Consider the following 19,686-nt stretch of genomic DNA (forward strand, 5'->3'; position numbering starts at 1 on the left):
TTGGAGTTGATTTACGGATATAAAGTTTACCAGTTTATTAAGCACCACCCAAAAAGGCATAAGGCACTGAAGAGTCAGCTCTTGAAGCTCCGCCCTCTTAGGCAGAGCGCAGCAGCTCATTTGCATTTAAAGGATACACACAGAAACAGCATGTTTTTGCTCACCTCCAAACATGGCAAATTTAACAGCTATAAAAATTTCGGTCCCACTTTATATTAAGTGGCCTTAACTACTATGTACTCACATCAAAAAATAAGTACAATGTACTTATTGGGTTCATATTGAATTGCAAAACACATTTGCTGCTATTGAGGTGGGGTACGTGTAAGGTTGGGGAAAGTTTTGGTGGTATGGGTAGGTTTAAGGGTAGGGGTAAGGGTTAAGGGATGGGTCAACAGTGTAATTATAAATGAAATTACAGAAATTAATTACAGATGTAATTACATGCAGGTGTTTTTAAAATATAACTACAATGTAAAAACATGTATGTACACAATAAGTGCATTGTATCAAATGATTAATTTAAGTGTAAGTACATAGTAGTTAAGGCCACTTCATATAAAGTGGGTCCAAAATTTCTCTGTGGGGTATTTTGAGCTAAAACTATACATACACTCTGGGGACATCAGATAATTATTTTTAATTTTGTAAAAGGGGGAATAATAGGTCCCCTTTAATGTATCGTATTGTTGGTTATGCATCAAGTTGCATATCGCATCAGCCTCAGTTATGGAGATGCACATCCCTCCCCACATACTTGAGTACATACGTGAGTATCTGCAGTGTATCCTTCCGTTTGTCGTTGAGCAGCTTGACTCCTGATTGTCCCAGGTGATTGTAGCTCAGATCCAGCTCACTCAGTGAGGTGTTTGAACTCAGAGCTGAAGACACATAACCACAGCCTTCCTCTGTCACCATACAGTCAGACAATCTACAGACACACACAGTTAGATCATCTACTGACACATATCAACACTATGACTGATTGACTGCACATTATGTAAGACTTGATTTTCCTGCTCAGACAAAAACTGAGATCAAGCGCCCTGCAATAAAGCAATAAAACTAATCTGGATAGAAGATCTCAAAGAAATAGCATAGGACAACACCTTACACTTACACATCTACAGTCACTGAAAGTTTATATTCTATGTATAATGCACATTGTGTATCTATTGTTTTATCCTTTCATGTTTGGTATAATTTGTAATGTCTCACATGCCAATTTCACAGCAGTCACTGGTATTATGAAGAAGATTGAAAACTAAGGAGAATTCTGTCCTCCTTTTGTGTGATGTCTCTTCAAGATATCTGAAAAACCCACTCCTCTCCCCCCAAAACAGGTGTTGGTGTAGTAAAAATTTACAATCCTTTTGTTCTGGTCTGGGTATATAAGGTAAAGTGCAAAGCAGTCATGTGGATCTTCTGTAGCTAGAAACCCCCATGCAGTGATGGGTGAATGTTTCAATCATCTTTGAGCAATTGATTTTATGCATTTTTATTATTTCTGAATTGGCTTCTAATTGTCCAACTATGTAATTGGCATGATACAATTTTACTTGACAAATAAATATTATTCTTGATTTATTCTGCATTATTCTTAATTCATTATTTCTAGTATTTCTAGATTATAGCGAAGGTATTACCACAAATCTGTGTTCAGGATTGATCATACAGAAGGTTTAATATGTGGAGCATAGGGCACATCAATTAAGTCCATTTTGATTTCTGACTATCGCTGCTTTAAGTAAGTTGCAGTTTTCATAAATATATAAAATCTATGCTTTTTGTTATGAGTAAGCAGAGTGCAACCGACTTAAATGTAGATATTTGCCCTGCATCCAATGTTTAAGGTCAGAACTGATGAGTTTGTGATCTTGAAGAGCACTCAATCGGCCGAAGTGACTTTTCTAAGCGATACCGGGACTGCAGTGAACAAATAATTGAAGATACAAGGTAATCAGGGTAAAGGTAATTTGCAGTGGCAGCAGCATACTATAACTATCTGGTATGCTGCTACCACGGCAAAGGATAAAGACAGACTACAGCGTGTTATTCACTCTGCAGAGAAAGCGATTGGCTGTAGTTTGCCATCTCTACATGATCTGTATATTTCAAGGACTCTAAAGAGGGCAGCTAAGATCGTGGCTGATCACTCTCACCCTGGACATAAACTCTTTGAGGTTCTCCCTTCAGGCAGAAGACTGCGGTCTATAAAGACAAAACCTCACGTCACAAAAACAGTTTTTTCCCTGTTGCTACTGGCCTTATAAATACTACACATATTAGTTTGTAAGCTGTGCTTACACCAACTTTTTAAATTGTGTACTCTTTATCATATGTATATTTTATAATTTATGTATTATTCATATTGTGAATTTTCTTTTAATTTTTTTAATTCTTTTTAAAGCACCTGCACATCAGAGCAAATTCCTTGTACATGCTGTTGTACTTGGCAATAAAAGTGATTCTGATTCTGATTCTGATCAGAATAATCAAAAATCTAAATTAATGCATAACCAATGATTCATTTCTAAATTGGAAACACCATCTAAGAGTAATTATCATTTGAAATTGGAGTCAGATTAAATAAGCAGCTAAAGTAAAATTGAAACTAAATTCTAGAAATTAAGTGACCTTCACAGGAGCGCTGAAAAGACATACATGCATTAAACCTTCACCCAGGCTGTCGGATTCCATTTTTGGGCCGATGGGGGGTTTCCTATCTCTTATATGTCTTTACAAACCTCAGTTTCTGCAGCCGACAGCTTGAAATCTTCAGTCCATCAAAGAGCAACTTCACTCCAAAATCCTGTAGGTCATTTTTACTCAGATCCAGCTCCCTCAGGACACATTTTGATTGTAGAGTTAATGACAAACTCTCACAACAGTGACCGGTGAGATTACAGGACTGTAGCCTGTGTGGAGAACAATTAAAATACAGTACATTTGTCAAGAGTTTATAACATAAAGATTTGAAAACACTTAAATAAAAGCTGATGTGGTACACTGTAAAAAATAAAAATTCTAAAAATTAATTTACTCAACTTAACTTTTGAATCATCTTTTTGCACTGACTCAGTTATGTTGTCTTTACGTAGATATTAAGTATGTTCAATTTGCCAAATTAAATGTTGTTTGAACTTAAGTTTAGTTGGATTAACTTTATGAAAGTAACAGGCACTTTATTTTAAGTTTTCAGTGCAAATGTTCCCTGTAAAATATGTTTTTTTTTGTTCACTCAACTTAACATTTTGAGGTACTAATTTCCACTGACTTATTTAACCTTTTCGAGCGTGAGTTTAAAATATTCTAACTGACCCACCAGAGTGAGTTTTTTAAGGCGACCGTTATTTTAGAATGTTTACCCTTATTGATTCCATGGCGACGCATTGTGCGTCATGTACGCTGAACGCAGCAAAAATAACATGACAGATGGATTGCTATTATTTAGTTTTTTCTTTTTTATTTAAAATATGCACAAACTTGCTTACCTTGCTTACCAAACTTGCTTACCATGTAAGCAAGTTTGCTTACCATGATGACATTGCTTACCATGTCATCAACTATCTGATATTCCGATTCTCAAATATGTGTGAGTGTGTTTTGTCATTTTAAAACCTTATTAAATTATCTTTATCTTGATCTATAATGCAAGATGTTTGCTCCGCAGTTCGCAGAGTCCTGTCAGTAGGATCAGCACATAAATTCATCAGTTTCTCCTGAAATATACAGTACAGTCCAAAAGTTTGGAACCACTAAGATTTTTAATGTTTTTAAAAGAAGTTTCATCTGCTCACCAAGGCTACATTTATTTAATTAAAAATACAGTAAAAAAACAGTAATATTGTGAAATATTATTACAATTTAAAATAACTGTTTTCTATTTGAATATATTTCACAAAGCAATTTATTCCTGTGATGGCAAAGCTGAATTTTCAGCATCATTACTCCAGTCTTCAGTGTCACATGATCCTTCAGAAATCATTCTAATATGCTGATCTGCTGCTCAAGAAACATTTAATGTGTACAATTGTACAAAATATTTGTGTACAATATTTTTTTTCAGGATTATTTGATGAATAGAATGTTAAAAAGAACAGTGTTTATCTGAAATCTAATCTTTTGTAACATTATAAATGTCTTTACTGCCACTTTTGATTGATTTAATGCATCCTTGCTGAATAAAAGTATTCATTTCTTTAATTTCTTTTCAAAAAAATAAAAATTCTTACTGACCCCAAACTTTTGAACGGTAGTGTATAATGCTACAGAAGCTTTGTATTTCAGATAAATGCTGTTCTTTTGAACTTTCTATTCATCAAGGAATCCTGAAAAAAAAAAAAGTAGACAACTGTTTTCAACATTGAAAATAATCATAAATGTTTATTGAGCAGCAAATCAGCATATTAGAATGATTTCTGAAGGATCATGTGACACTGAAGACTGGAGTAACGATGCTGAAAATTCAGCTTTGCATCACAGGAATAAATTACTTTGTCAAATATATTTAAATAGTACACAGTTATTTTAAATTGTAATAATATTTCACAATATTACTGTTTTTTTACTGTATTTTTAATTAAATAAATGTAGCCTTGGTGAGCAGACGAAACTTCTTTTAAAAACATTAAAAATCTTAGTGGTTCCAAACTTTTGGACTGTACTGTATACAAGTAAGTGGCTGTTGAACTGGAAGAATAAGAGAGTAAACTTTATAGTTACTAAGGCCTATTATGTGTTTCTGATATGAATAAATGTCAGCAAATTATATTTGAATTCACTGTTATTGATGCTTCCACTGATGTCTGACATCAGTGTGTATTTTATAAACTCTAAATGTATTGTTTTACTGGTGCTTATGCGTATTTAAATGTATGAAACCTTAAAAAAAAATTATGAGAGGCACAGAAATAAAAATCCCATATGTGGGACCGTACCGCTCAAAGGGTTAAGTTTTAATTACCTAGAATATTAAGTATTTTGAACTTGACAAATTTAGTTTTTTTAAACTTACATTTCAATAGTTTCAAAACCAAAGATAATGCTCATGTAACCTAATGTGGCTTGTTTTATTAATTCAACCAAATAAATAATTATTTTATTTAAATTGTACTTTCATGTCAGTTGTAAATAATTATTTTATTTAAAATGTTTCAGCCATGTTTTGGTTGAGAATTTTATTTGCATTTTAATTCATTTTTACTGCAAATAATAATTGATCTGATTTCAGCCACTGAAACATATCAACTGCAAATCAAATCAATTACATTTCTCAAGATCTGTTTGACATTTCTTTCATAAATTGTTACTGAGAATTAAAAGAGGTTTAGTTGTAATAATGTTGATTTTTTTTAATGGAAATTTTTTGAAGTCACAATTATATTGAAAAGTGTTTGCTTTAGTTGAGCACTTGACCCTTTTTCTTAGATGACATTTTTACAATAATTGCAGCAGTATTTCATTAAGAACACTTGTGCTTTGATAAAGTAGATCAGCTGAAGTCTTATTTTATGACATTGAAATGTTTGTTGTGCAACTATTTAAATTACTGTTACTGTATTTTGGCCTTGTTTACACTGCAGATCTTGATGCCCAACTCTGATTTGTTGCCTATATCCGATTTTTTTAACTGTCCGTTTACACGTTCTTTCATTTGTGACCCATATTCTATTCTTGTGTTTATACTTGCCATACCATCTGAAACATCATGCATGCTTAAAGGGGGGTTCTTGCACTACACACTAGCCAATTGTTACAATATGTACCAGTCGGAGACAGAAGATCACAGTTCAGGTTGTTTATTGGACACAAGTAGAGGTAACAGTGACAACAGGTGAGTAGATAGTGGTTGTATAAGTGATAACTGATAGAATGAGTGGTAATACTGTCCTTTGTGGGTTGTAGGTGGATTGCTGGAGAATAGCGGTAGCGGATCAGAGACGAGGATGGCAGACAACACTCACACACAGACTTGGAACACAGGAGGGAGCTCAGAGACACAGGAGACAGGCAAATAGCAATGGGAGTCCTTGAGGTAAGCATGGAGGTAAGTTCCTTAATGCGAACGAGACCGGACAATGTGACTGAATGTGTGAGTGTCTTTTAAGTGAGTGCTGATTGGCGTGGTGATGAGGTGCAGGTGTTGGTGATCAGTACTCAGGGGAAGGCGTGCGCTGTGATTGGTGGGTGCTGGAGCCTGGCGTGTCTGTGACAGTAATATGGACAAATGCAGAATATGCTTGATGTTAGCTCTGCGATATATGCAAAGTTTGCTAAACATCACTATGGTAATTTAAGCCGTCAACCACTACACCCTGCATTTTTGCTCCGGAGGTTGCATTTGAAGGCTGCATATATCATCAAGGATGTCTTTAAAAAAAATAAATAAATAACCATAATAAAATTATTCCTTTAATAAAATTATTATTCCAATTATTATTGTATTATTCCTCGTGAGGTGTAAAATACTGCAATTTCTTTATTTGCAATCTAATGGTTACTTTACTTAAATCACAACGCATATGTCACAATGACATACGCAGCCTTCAAATGCGTCCCCCGGATTACGCAGCCTTCGAAACGAGACACAGCTGTTCCCTCTGTCATTGTTATTTACCGCCTCCATATGTGCTTCCTCCTGTTCACATCATTAAACCATGAAGAAGTACCAAACTGTACTTCTTCTGAAAATCTGATCTGCTTGTTTACATGACAATCGCATTGGCATGTATTTGATTTCTGTTTTTTTTTAACACAACAAGTGTGTTTTCTAAACACAGTGTCAAAACATCCAAAAAAAGCCCCACACAACTAAAGGAAATGCTATTCACCAAAATGGTGACTTTAAAAAATATATTATTTTCAATTATAAATAAATAAATAAAATAAATAAATGTTTCAGTGGCTGACATCAGATCAATTATTATTTGCAGTATAAATGAATTTGAATGAAAAAGATCAACGAAACATGGCTAAAACATTTGAAATAAAATAATTATTTACAACTGACAAAAGAACATTTTAAATATTTATTTTGGTTTAACTAAATAAAAAAGAAATGAGAAATAAGTCAAATTAGGTTAAATGAACATGAGCTGTGGTATTCAAAACCTAATAAAATAAGTTCACTTAGTTATTCCAACTAAACTTTATAAGTTCAATAACATACTCGGTTACGGACGTAACCTCGGTTCCCTGAGATACGGAACGAGTACTGCGTGTGGGGAAAAACTCCTTTTTTCCTCAATACTGAAGCCTTTTTCAATAACGCAGTGTAACTGCATGGCCATTGGTTCAAACTGGGAAACTTTTTAACCTGTTAACCTGCACCCCCCCTTTTGGAAAATCCCAAGAAATGACATACCGAAACTAAAACAGATACAGTTCATGAACCCTTTGCACTAAAAGTAAGGTCTCATTTGAAAACAGACACTTTGCAGTTTATTGTAAATTCATAATAAATTGTTGTCACAATGAAGAAAATAGTTAAATAGCTTCAAAGTTTTGAAAAGTTATTAGAAATGTATTTTTATGAAATATCTTTATGGAAATAAAAGTGAAGTTGGCCTTGTAGCAATCTAGAAATGCACTGCAGCTAAAACCACATGTCTGGCCATGTTACATTTCAAATCTGAAGATGACAAGTTTAAAACTCTGAGTTTTATTACATGTTTTTCAAGACAATATCATGTGATTTTATTTAGAAAAGACTCAAAATCTCGAAAGACTCGAAATGTTAACTGATGTTTATTGTCATCTATTCAAGGGTATTGTCTATATTGTGTTTGTGGCGCTAAGTGCCCCATTCAGTTTCAGTCTCCCCTGAACACATTCACACCTCTCAGGCCTGCTTATGGCTCTAATTATTCTTTTCTTTTGTCCCTATTATAATTAGACTGATGTTCTATTAAAGATGATTTAATCCCTCTTTTCTTTCACAAAACTTCTCATTTCACCTTCTTTGAAATTGTATCTAATGCCCTTCTTGAAAAAAAGAAAAAAAATCAGTGAGCTTTACAATTCAAAATTATTTATTTGCTTTAGCTCAGAACAGGTGCATCTCTGGGCTCGTTAGCATGTTAGCTTAGCACACCAACAAAACACGAAAATGTATAAGATTAAAACCACGTTTTTGCTACAAACGTATAAGTCGAACTTCTGTGATGTGGCTTAGGATCAAAAATCAGACAGAAAATATATTATTTTAGGCTATTCTGCACAATGAGAAAAGGTAACGACTCAGTTTTTCATATTCATAACTCCCGACGCATATTAACAAATAACGGTCACTATATGATGTTGAAAGTAAAATAAAGATTAAAAATTGAAGCTCGAGTCTTTTTAATGATGTATAGTTTGTCAAGGTAATTACATTACATTTACCAGTAAATTTGAGCTAATTTAAACAAAGAAGCTTTGGTGCGTCGGCATACCAGTGGCAGTTAACAGGTTAAACCATTGACGGCGCAGCGGAGCTGCACGAGCCTATGTCGATGCAACGTGCCTCAATACCCTAACTGGGCAGTGCAAATCCAACTCTTGCTCATCCGCCGAGGGAGGTAGTGCCGAGAGGGAAATGACCTGTGCTCTGAATGGAGTCGAGAGCACTTTAGGGATGTAGCCATGCCTGGGTTTCAGAATGACCTTCAAGTCGTTAGGCCCAAATTCAAGGCATGCAGGGCTCACAGAGAGAGCCTGCAGGTCGCTTACGCTCTTAACCGATGCTAGTGCAAGTAGCAGAGCGGTTTTAAGCGACAGGGGCCGAAGGTCGGCTGACAGCAGCGGCCCAAAGGGGGCCCCTTTGAGCGCTCTGAGGACCGTGGAAAGGTCCCATGTGGGTACAGTGAGAGGACGGGGGAGATTCAACCGCCTAGGACCTCTTAAGAAATGCACAACGAGGCTGTTTCGACCCAGTGACTGGCAAGCAATAGGTGCGTGGAACACTCCTATGGCTGTGTAGCATATGCACACGTATCAGGATAATCAATAAACTTTGGAATGTTCAGAACGCTTTTAGCATGCTGGACTGGGTTGTAAAATCTCATCTCGGTGCCGGCCGGTCTAGAGAAAAACAGACCCTCTGACACCTTTGTTACCCTCCGAAGTAAAACAGAAGGCCCAATTTCCTAGCATCAAAGGGGCCCCTCATGTGGACTACGGACCAGATCACAGTCCAACACACACCACACACACACAGACACGTACAAAAACACACAAACATACGTTATTGACTGTATATGTAAAATACAGTCATGCCAAAATATACCCATCATGTATTTCGAGCATATGCATGTTTCCTAGTGTTTAGATTTAGTTTAAATGAGTGTATTGGTGCTAGTGTTAGTTGTAATAAGGGAATTTTGTCTGTAAACCATAACTTCCTTTATATGCCTGTCTGATCTATCGAGTTTGATCTCGTTTTAAAGCTCTGGCTACTGATCATTCACTGAGATATGTCACATAGCTGACAAATGCATTTTTCTATGTGTTTAATGATACTGTGAAGAAAGTACTCCATCTCGAAATCTGATCTGATAGTCGTAAATTCAGCTTGGAGATAAGACAAAGAAAGAGCTTGCCCGCCAACTTTGCATCAATGTCATTGGCTATTCCACCTCAAGGAGGTGTGTTGGCTTATCTGTCATAAAAGAGGAGCACCAGGATTCTTCCGAGTGTTCTCCCGATTGCCCTGAATCATCCATCGCCCACTCACACACGTCTCTTCCGGACGTCACGGCGACGCGCTTCCATCGCGCTCATCACGGGACCACCATCTCTCCGGAGAAACTAACTTTCACGTCCTCAGTTCAAACCCTCCCGCGGAAACGGAAGAAGCCAATGAACTGCAGCAGCACTGACCTGAAACCCCGCAAGCAAACTGATGCAAGTACCGTTTCTGAATCTTAGATAATGAAACTGATTTCTGTGCTGGCTTTCAAGGACTGTTAGGTTTTGCTATTTGCCTTCTCTCTTTCCTTCCTTTCCTGTCTCTACGTTCCCTTTTTGTATATATTTATATATTCTGTATTTAGACGTATAACCTCTGTGTTCTCTTGCTCATTCAACAAAGACCAGGTCACTTTAACGTTTCGATCCTATATCCTTGCTTTACGTTTGGATGCTAGAATAGGAAGTCTTTCTCGTGGCCAGAGAACAGACCTTCCTTTTTATAACATTCTGAGGAGCTATAGTTTGCTGGACAAACGAACAGTTTCTCTAAATAATTATTAAACCACAACTAATCATATATATAATTGATTACAATTCGTTGTAATTAATTCACCATATATGGTTAATTCCCCCTCGGGTCGGTATGTGCATAATAATTCATAAAGCTTTATGAATTATTATATTTATATTCCACCCATAAATTGATTAATAACTGTACAATCGCTACAGCTGCTACGTACACCTTGAGCGTGGAAGTGGTAAGGCCCTTATCCAGACACTCCTGGAGAAATGACAATATCAGAGATATGTCACACTCAACAGGGTCTGACCATTTCTGGGCGTCGAGGCGTCTAGTAGATTGGTCTCTCGCCTGAGAAATGGTATGGTTTACAGGCTCCCATCGAGGGACCACATGTGCAGAGCCCAGATCTCTGGTTGGGGGTGCCAGATTGTCCTGTTCGCCTGAGAGAGGAGGTCCCGTCTCAGGGGGATCAGCCATGGGGCTTTTGTTGAAAGCCTGAACAGTTCCAAGGACCAAAGTTGGCTCCTTCAGAGTGGGGTCACCAGGAGGACTCTGTGTTTGTCTTCCCTGATTCGTCTAATGACCTGAGGGATCAGAGCGATCGGGGAAAAAGCATAAAGAAGGAGGCTGGGCCAGTCATGGGCCAGTGCATCTGTGTCCTTCGAAAAGAAGATTGGCCAATGAAAGTTGTCTTCCGGGGGGAAGTACGCGGCTTTCAGGTCCAGTGAGAAGAACCAGTCCCTGGGGCAAATCTGTGCGACGATCTGTTTCAACGTTAACATCCTGAACTTCCGTTTCATGAGGGAGCAATTCAGGAGTCTGAGATCTAGGATGGGTCTGAGACCAACTGATGCTGAGTCGATGCAGGCCTGGGGTGACTCGAGGCAGTGGCTAAGCTGGAGTGCTAGGGCAGGAAGTGTTGCATGGCTTGGGATGACTTCTGTGCAGCGGTGAAGTGCTCTGTGAATCCCTCTATAGCTGGCCCAAAGAGACCGACAGGAGAAACAGGGGTGTCGAGGAAGGCCACAGTATTAACACTAGAGTTAGAGATTGTGTATATACGGTCTCGTTTTTAATCTCTCTCTCTCTCTCTCTCTCTCACACACTGTTCTGTTAAAGTATGAGTGCCATCATATATTAATTCTCATGATGTATTATTACTAATGTAAAAATATGTGTATGGTTATATTATTTCCACAGATGAATCGATGAGCGTCAGTGATCAACTGTAAGGATGATCACATGCCCCTGAACTGTGATGCAGAAACACAATAGGAAGTGTAACTTTACAGGTATTTAATCAATTAGCTCAAATCATGGGTGAAATATATATATATAATAAATCATAAAGCCTTATGATTAATTATGATATACTGTATGTTGACCCAAGATGGAATTATGTACATATATTGTGAATTAATTACAACGGATTATAATCAATTACATATATGATCAGTTCTAGTTTAATAGTTGTTTTAGAAAAACTATCCTAGTTTGTCCAGCAAACCAAACAGACTATTATAAAAAGAATGTTATTCTCTGGCCACGAGAATAACTTCCTATTATAGCATTAAAGCGTAAAGCAATGTTGCCGGATCGAAAACATACAGTAGAAGTGACTTGGTTTTCTGAATAAGCAGCAGAACAATCGAGCATGAATATGATGTATTTAATATGGAACTACAAATACAGAGGTTATACATCTAAATATGGACAGAGGACATACATATTTACAAAAGCAAAAGTAAAGACAGGAAAAGAGAGAAGACAAGTAGCAAAACTTAAAGACAGTCTTTGAGAGCCATCAAAGAATCAGTATCACTTGGTTAGGTCGTATGACTTATCACATCTAAGATTGAGAAATAGTACTTGCATGAGTTTGCATGCTGAGTTTCGGTTCAGTGCGGCTGCAGTTCGTTGGCTTCTTCTGTTTCCGTGGAAAGATTTGAACTGAGGACTTGAAAATTAGTTTCGCCGGAGATGTTCGTCCCGAAAGAAGATGAGCGCGTGATGGAAGCGCGGCCACCTGAGACGTCAGGGAGAGACGTGCACGAGATGGCGAGGGACGATTAGGACAATCGAGAGACAAAGGAAAAATTTGTGTGGTTGTCTTTTATGGAAAAACAAGCCAGAGCTGGGGACTGGGGCCTTCGGCATAGCCTCTGATGGGCCACAAAGATGCCAAAGTCACAGTCTCTCCAAGACCGGCCGGAGCTGATTCATGATTTACACGCACAGTTCAGGAGGCTAAAAGCATTCTGAAAATTCCAAAGTTGGTTGGCTAAGACTGATCTTGTACAGACGTTACAGAGGATCCATCTGTCTCTGACCACAACTACACTTCAAAATCACATCTCAATCTGAAGCCACCTACATCTGATATGAGAAACGCAATGCGTTGAGCCGGCGCCATTGTACACAACTCTGCTGAGAAACAACGCCCATTCATTCAGTCGCCGAGCACCTTACCAACACATACACCAACAGCTTCCAGCTACACACTTGGGATCATCTCCTGATGACTCTGATGAAGCTGCTTCTTAATTTATTGGAGGGTGATCTTGCTTAAAGTTTTGATGTTTCAAAACTTGGTGTTGTGATAAATTCAAAACTGCAAATTCAGGGTTCCTGGAATACCTTCGTCCAGGCGATGAAGTAACGGCAGACAGAGGCTTCACCATTACTGGTCTGCTCTGTGAAAGGAAGGTAAAACTTGTCATTCCAGCATTCACCTAGAGAGCCATGCAACTCTCCGAAGAAATCACCATCGACACCAGGCACATCGCCAATGTACGCGTCCATGTTGAGCAGGTCATATGACTGAAAAACTTCAAAATCCTTTCTTACAACAGTTCCAATTAACCTCACCCCTAAAATTTATATAATTTAGAGAATTTGCCTTGTGTAACCTTCTAAGCAACATCATTTTTGATGTAGAGGATGAAGAAGTGTTGATTTGTAGGTGTGTTCCACGTCTGTCTGTGTTGTGGTTTTGATTGAACTAATCAGTGTAAATAGTGTATGTAGTTATATTTATAAAACTTTACAATGTGACCAGATGTTACTTATCTGTAAAGTTATTTCTATAAAGCTTCACAATATGATCAGATGTTATCTTTTGTGAACTTTTTTTTTTTAATCTTTACAATGTGGCCAGATGTTAGCTGTCAGTAATTTCTTATAAAACCTTTTCCCCTTAAAACTTAAAGAAAAACTTAAAGTCTTCTGATTTAAATGGAATAAGTCATGTCAAGACATTTTCTAAAACAAATCACAAAGTTATGTCTTGTTTAACAAAACTGATTTAAAATCATTCCAGTCTTCATCTACAATCTCTACATGAGCACTCTGATCTCTTAGCTGGCCTGACGATTCTATGCCTGAGCTCTTAACCAATGATGCACTGAAGCTACAGAAGGACCGCCTTCCTCATTTCCATGTTACACACAGAAAAGTAAAAATAAATGTATCAATAAATAAATAAATCTAAAAATAAATGGATGCATACATACATAAATGTAAAAATAATATATAAAAATAAAAAATAAAAATAAAAAAAAGTTTAAAAAATTGTAAAAATGTATAAACAGAAAATAATAAATTAAGGGGGAAAAATAAAAAAAATAATTTTATTAAAAAATAATCATTTATTTTATCAAGTCATTTATTCATTTATTTCCCTATTATCACATTTATTTACCTATTTATCTATTTATTTATTCATTTATATATTTATTTATTCATTCATTTATTTATTCATTTTTAATTTCTGCAGGTTTGGTCCTCCATAGCCATCAGAAGCAGAGCGGGGGGAGTTAATGCAAGCGAACGGTGATCATCGAGTTTTCCTATTCCTATTGTGTGCTACAGCAATGCAAACAAACTTCAAATCTCAAAAACTGCTTGCAGCTTTGCAAATCATCAACAAAATCTGAGATAAACTTTAACATGAATGTTTTCTATGATGCGCAAAATGCGTTTAAAATCTAATGTTTCATGAGTTCACATGTACATATAATTCAATATAATAAAAGTTATGCGTATTTGGCGTGCTGTCCAGAGGGAGGGCTCCGAGCTCGGAATATTGGCCTGAACCCAGAGTACTCCCCCCGGTGTAGTAAAAATAGATAGAACTAGAAGTGAGGAGATGGGATGGAGGAGGGAGACTGTAAATTCTCAGATGAACATAGGTAAGTCTGCTGTATTTATACCTCTATTCATTGGTTGAGTTGATTAACTGAATGCTCTCTATCTGCACTAATTAGGTTAATAATCTGAACCTGCTCCTCCCAAATATTGTTAATAAAACATAATTTCAAGAGTTCACATGTACATTTATTTCAATATAATAAAAGTTATGCGTATTTGGCGTGCTGTCCAGAGGGAGGGCTCCGAGCTCGGAATATTGGCCTGAACCCAGAGTACTCCCCCAAAAAGCAAAGAGAGCAATGGACAGCCACCAGACTAAAGACCCTTAAAAGACGGCGAGAACTGGCAGAATTGGTACTCATGGCATTGGACGGGTAAGCCTCGCTGGACTATTTGTGATGTGTAACTGGTTGGTCCTGATGTAGCTGCTCCGATGCAGGAAGAGTGACTAGAGAATTGTGCCGAGATGCCTGCCTCTGATGAGAGCATCTTATTGATATGTAAATCCAACAAATGATTTCCAAAGAAATCGTATGTGGTTAATGCACTGTCCTAACGACAGCTGGCCACTCCACACATATGAGCCCCGAAGTACACTAAATAGGCCAACACTCACACATAGGAAGGCGACACTCGCTGAAAATATCGATTTTAGTGGTGTGAAAAACTGTACAGCAGGCTAAAAATTAATTAATTTTTTATGGCTCTTCTACATCACGCACACCAATGACGGAGACCATTTTGTGTTGTTTTGCCCTGTGTGGGGCAGTGAACAACAAAATAAAGTATATATATATATATATATATATATATATATATATATATATCTTACTTCTCAATTTTTTCTAATGCTCTTTAACATCATTCACCTGCAAAATTATGGAGGCTACACTCTTTAGCATATGTTTGCTGAGTCATTCACATATTAGCACACATATTAGCGTCTTTCTGCTGTATTAGCTTCTTTTTGCTGTGTCATTCAGGCCTATCGCGTTTCGGAAATGTATTTATTTTTCATCAGGCGTACCCGAATGACAAAAATTTAGTTGCCCCCAGAGCTTTTATAGACAATGGGGGCGGGGCCCCTGACACAATCACCAATCAGCGCTGTATGGCGCTTCATAAATTATTTTACACAAAAATATGATGTTATAAAATTTAACCCAACACTGAAGGATGTTTATCGGTGAGTATGCCCTTCACAGTGCATGAGCAAGCACCCAAATAACACACTTCAGCACAAATACACATGGTCCAGAGTACGTTGGCGCGGGCTGTATTAGGGATATGTAAATCCAACAAACGCACTGTCCTAACGCCGGCGCCCTCGCAGACTGCCCGCCCTCAAGCACCGGCGCTGCAGCGGTCAGCGAGTCTCAGCTGCTCCGCTGCGTTGCCTCTTTAACAGCGAGAAGCGAGCCGTTCCAGGCGAGAGAAGGTGAAGAAGTTCAGTCTCGAAGTCCAGCGAAGAGAAGCACTGTCGTCGCTGAAGGAGAAATATCTGAAAATCCTATGGCGAAATGCTCGCTTATATAGCCAGATGCCCTATAGGCTCACGAAGCTCCTCTGCACTGTCATAACTCAAAAAATGACTGTTTTTCATAGTAATAATAGTAGTAGTAGTTGTACGCTACTACTACTACTACTACTACTAATAATAATACAATAATTATTAAGACTTTACTTTTTAAAGGAATAATCACAGAATTTTTCATCCAGCAAAGCTAAAAACCTGCACTGTAAACAAAAAATATATAAATTGTTCAACTTGCCAAATTTAATGTTGTTTGAACTTATTACTTTATACAGTGTTAAAGTTTAGTTGGATTAACTTTATCAAAGTAAGGAAAACTTACTTTCAGTACAAATGTTCCATGTAAAATGTTTTTGTTCACTCAACTTAACTTTTTGAGGTACTAATTTCCACTGACTTATTATAAGTAATTAAAACTTAAGTATTTTCAACTTGACAAATTTAGTTATTTAAACTTACAGTTCAATAGTTTTTAAAACCAAAGTGAATGTGTGAAACAGGTGTTACACTCTAAAAAGAAATGTGTAAAAAAAATGACACATATTATGTGTAACACTCTAGTTTACACATTTTGTGTCAGTATTGCATAAAAATGTGTTGGAAGAATTCGATTGTTTTACACATATTATGTGTAGTTTTAAAATGAACACAACCTGTGTATTTGTTCACAGCATCAACACAATCTGTGCAGCCAACAACACCTGTAATGTGTTAATATTAGAGGTGCACCGATACAAAATTTCTCTGCTGATACCAATAGCCGATTATTCCGAATGATATCGGCCGATGCCGATAATTTGGTTTTTCTTAAGGAAAAAAAAATAATGTTGCAAACTATACAGTTTATGTGTGTGTGTGTGTGTGTATATTATATATATATATATATATATATATATATATATATATATATATATAGAGAGAGAGAGAGAGAGAGAGAGACAGCTAGCTAAGGAACTGTAAACATTGGAAAACATTCCTGAGGTAAATGTAACATGATGTGACATATTGTTCACAAGCTGTTTTATAGACGTCTTCCGCGGTTGAAACACAAATAAAGTGATTACATGAGACATGATACATTCTGGTAAGTTGTATTAGGCTATATCTTTCAACATACCTTTGATGTTCATGCATCTTTTTCAAAATATAGCTTCTATTGAAGAGGAAGAAAAAACTCATGCTCCGTGCTGCCGCCTGAACTGAGGCACTACAGCGATCTGACACGTCACATTTAAGAGCGTCAAAGCGCCTTTTATTGTTTGAATTTTATGATAAAATGGACAAAATTTGAAAACTTTTATTGTTATCAGAAGTAAATAAGCACAAAGCCTTTTGCAATTATTGGACGGGAGGCGCTACAAATAATATTTGATGTAGCAAAAAATAAAAATAAAAACGCAGACCTGGCAACCCTGGCTTGAAATACAGGTGATTCATAGGGTCAAAAAGAGCCTGCTTTAGCATCACTATTTTTAAACTGTTAATGTGTTAAAATTCAACACAAAAGCCGGTTTGCCAACCGCCAAGAAGAAGAAGAAGAAGAAATTCAACACAAGAGTGATTTTCTTCACACACAGTATATATGAGTTGCAGTCTGAACACGTCTTTTCGCACCCTTTTGATTGACAGATTATAATCGGCCCTGACCATCGGCCATTTTTAAACAAATTATGTGTGATAATAGTGATAATGATAATAGTGATAATAGATAATAGTGATAATAATAGCTTTTATCAGCCGATACCAATTGTTCAAGACCAGGGGCCCGTTTCAATAAAGAGGTTCAACCAAGTCTGAGTTAAAACTTGAACTCTGAGTTGACTTACCCTGAGATGGGAAACTCTGAGTTTTCTGTTTCAGAACAGCTGAATTCAGTTAGTTCAGTCGACTCTGAGTAGGTTGACTCTGAGTTAAGCGCGTGCACCACAACTATGAAAAGCCATCATCAATGGAGCTCCGATATTACGATTCACCATGGCAACAGTATGTGACAAAAGGACGACCGGATACTTCTGAGACAATGCAAGTTTAATTCTTATCACTGTTATAATATCAAAGGTGAAAACTGGAAGAACGGTTAGTTATTGAAATAATATTCATTTTCATTTTATATTTTATACTGGCAGATGCATACTATTTGCACCTCAGTATTGTAAATTAACAGCATGCAATTATATCAGAGGGTAAATTATTTTATCATTATTAAACAATTTTCTTCCACTTTTAGAACATTTTCTTCATTTTTATTGAAAATAAATGCATTTCTGTTGTGATGGGGAAAGGAAGAAGAGCAAGCTCGGCATAAGGAAGATTCGAACCCAATCAATCGCGTCACAAGGAAATCCTGCGCACCCAACATTCTACGGCTTACACCACTGAAAACGTAAATTAGGATAATTGTTTTTAACCTTGTTTGATATTAGTGGGAGGGGTTACTGTAAATTTGTTGTAATAAACACACATAATTGGGTTCCTTGCCGCTGCTGCCTTTGGCTTGCTTAGTTGGGGACTCTTGACATTTGATATCTCAATATTTATATTAATATAGTCACTTCATTGCCAGGGACGGCTTGCGATGTGGCAGGGCACGTGCGTTGCGGGCCCCCCCACCTCACGGGCCCCAGTGCGGCTGTACTGGCTGCACTGTCTGTAGTTACGCCACTGGTACTGGCCCACTTCGAGCACTGACTGTTACTACTAATACAACCAATCTCTGGGGGCCCAAAAGTGCATGGGCCCTTAGAATCGTCCTAACTTCCCTCCCTTAGTGGCACCCCTGAATATACCTTATAAAAAAGTTCCTCTAACGTCAAGAAAACTGGACGTTTTTAATGTTCCCAGAACCAACACTGAATATTTAGAGAACGTTCTTATAACAAAATTCTGTTAGCTGGGTAATAATAATATAATAATAATAATACTACATTTTATTTAAAGGCACCTTTCAAAACACTCAAGGACACCATACAGTAAAATGATATCATAAAACAAATGAGTCATAAAACAAGTCAAGACACAATACAACAAAGCAACAGCTAACATACAATATTTAAAACTGATCAGAGAAAGCTAATTTAAATAGGTAAGTTTTAAGACGTGATTTAAAAGTAACCAAACAATCACTTTCTTGTAGAGATTGTGGAAGAGAATTCCAGAGACGAGGAGCAGCACAGCTGAACGCCCTGGACCCCATAGTGACTAAACGAACAGAGGGTACAACAAGAGAGACCGAAGAGGAAGATCGTAGTGTACGCTTTGGAGTGTAGATGTGAAGCAGTTCTGAGAGATATGAGGGTGCAAGATTGTGAAGAGCTTTGAAAGTGAGAAGTAGAATCTTGTACTCTATCCGGTATTTAACAGGAAGCCAATGTAAATGATAGAGAACAGGAGAGATATGCTCACTGGAAGAGGTTCTAGTAATTATACGGGCAGCTGAGTTCTGGACCAACTGAAGTTTATGAAGGAGTTTGTGAGGTAACCCAAATAAAAGAGAATTACAGTAATCAATGCGTGAAGTGACTAGAGCATGTACAAGAATGGCTGTGGAATTGGATGTGAGAAATGGACGGAAACGGCTGATGTTCTGTAGGTGGAAATATGCAGACCGAGTAATATTGTTTACGTGTGTTTCAAAAGACAAAGTACTATCGAGGACGACATCCAGACTCTTAACCTGAGATGGAGAGATTATAGAATTATCAATGGAAATTGAAAAGCTATTGGATTTTGACAAATTGGATTTAGTGCCAACAAGAAGAACCTCTGTTTTATCAGTATTCAACTTGAGAAAATTGTGTGAAAACCAGGA

At 37.2% G+C, this 19,686-nt stretch overlaps 1 protein-coding gene across 1 annotated transcript in view; it reads right to left on the minus strand.

Moving 5' to 3' along the window:
- LOC125271079 (NACHT, LRR and PYD domains-containing protein 3-like) overlaps positions 1-19,686 on the minus strand; it is a 66,571-nt gene that overhangs the window by 19,110 nt on the left and 27,775 nt on the right. The window contains exons 5-6 of the mRNA XM_048195017.1: positions 2,748-2,918; positions 770-931 (exon numbers count right to left, since the gene is read on the minus strand). Of these exons, the coding sequence (XP_048050974.1) occupies positions 770-931; positions 2,748-2,918 (333 nt within the window). The remainder of the gene's footprint in view (positions 1-769; positions 932-2,747; positions 2,919-19,686) is intronic.

This window comes from Megalobrama amblycephala, linkage group LG7 (assembly GCF_018812025.1).
Source record: "Megalobrama amblycephala isolate DHTTF-2021 linkage group LG7, ASM1881202v1, whole genome shotgun sequence".
NCBI lineage: Eukaryota > Metazoa > Chordata > Actinopteri > Cypriniformes > Xenocyprididae > Megalobrama > Megalobrama amblycephala.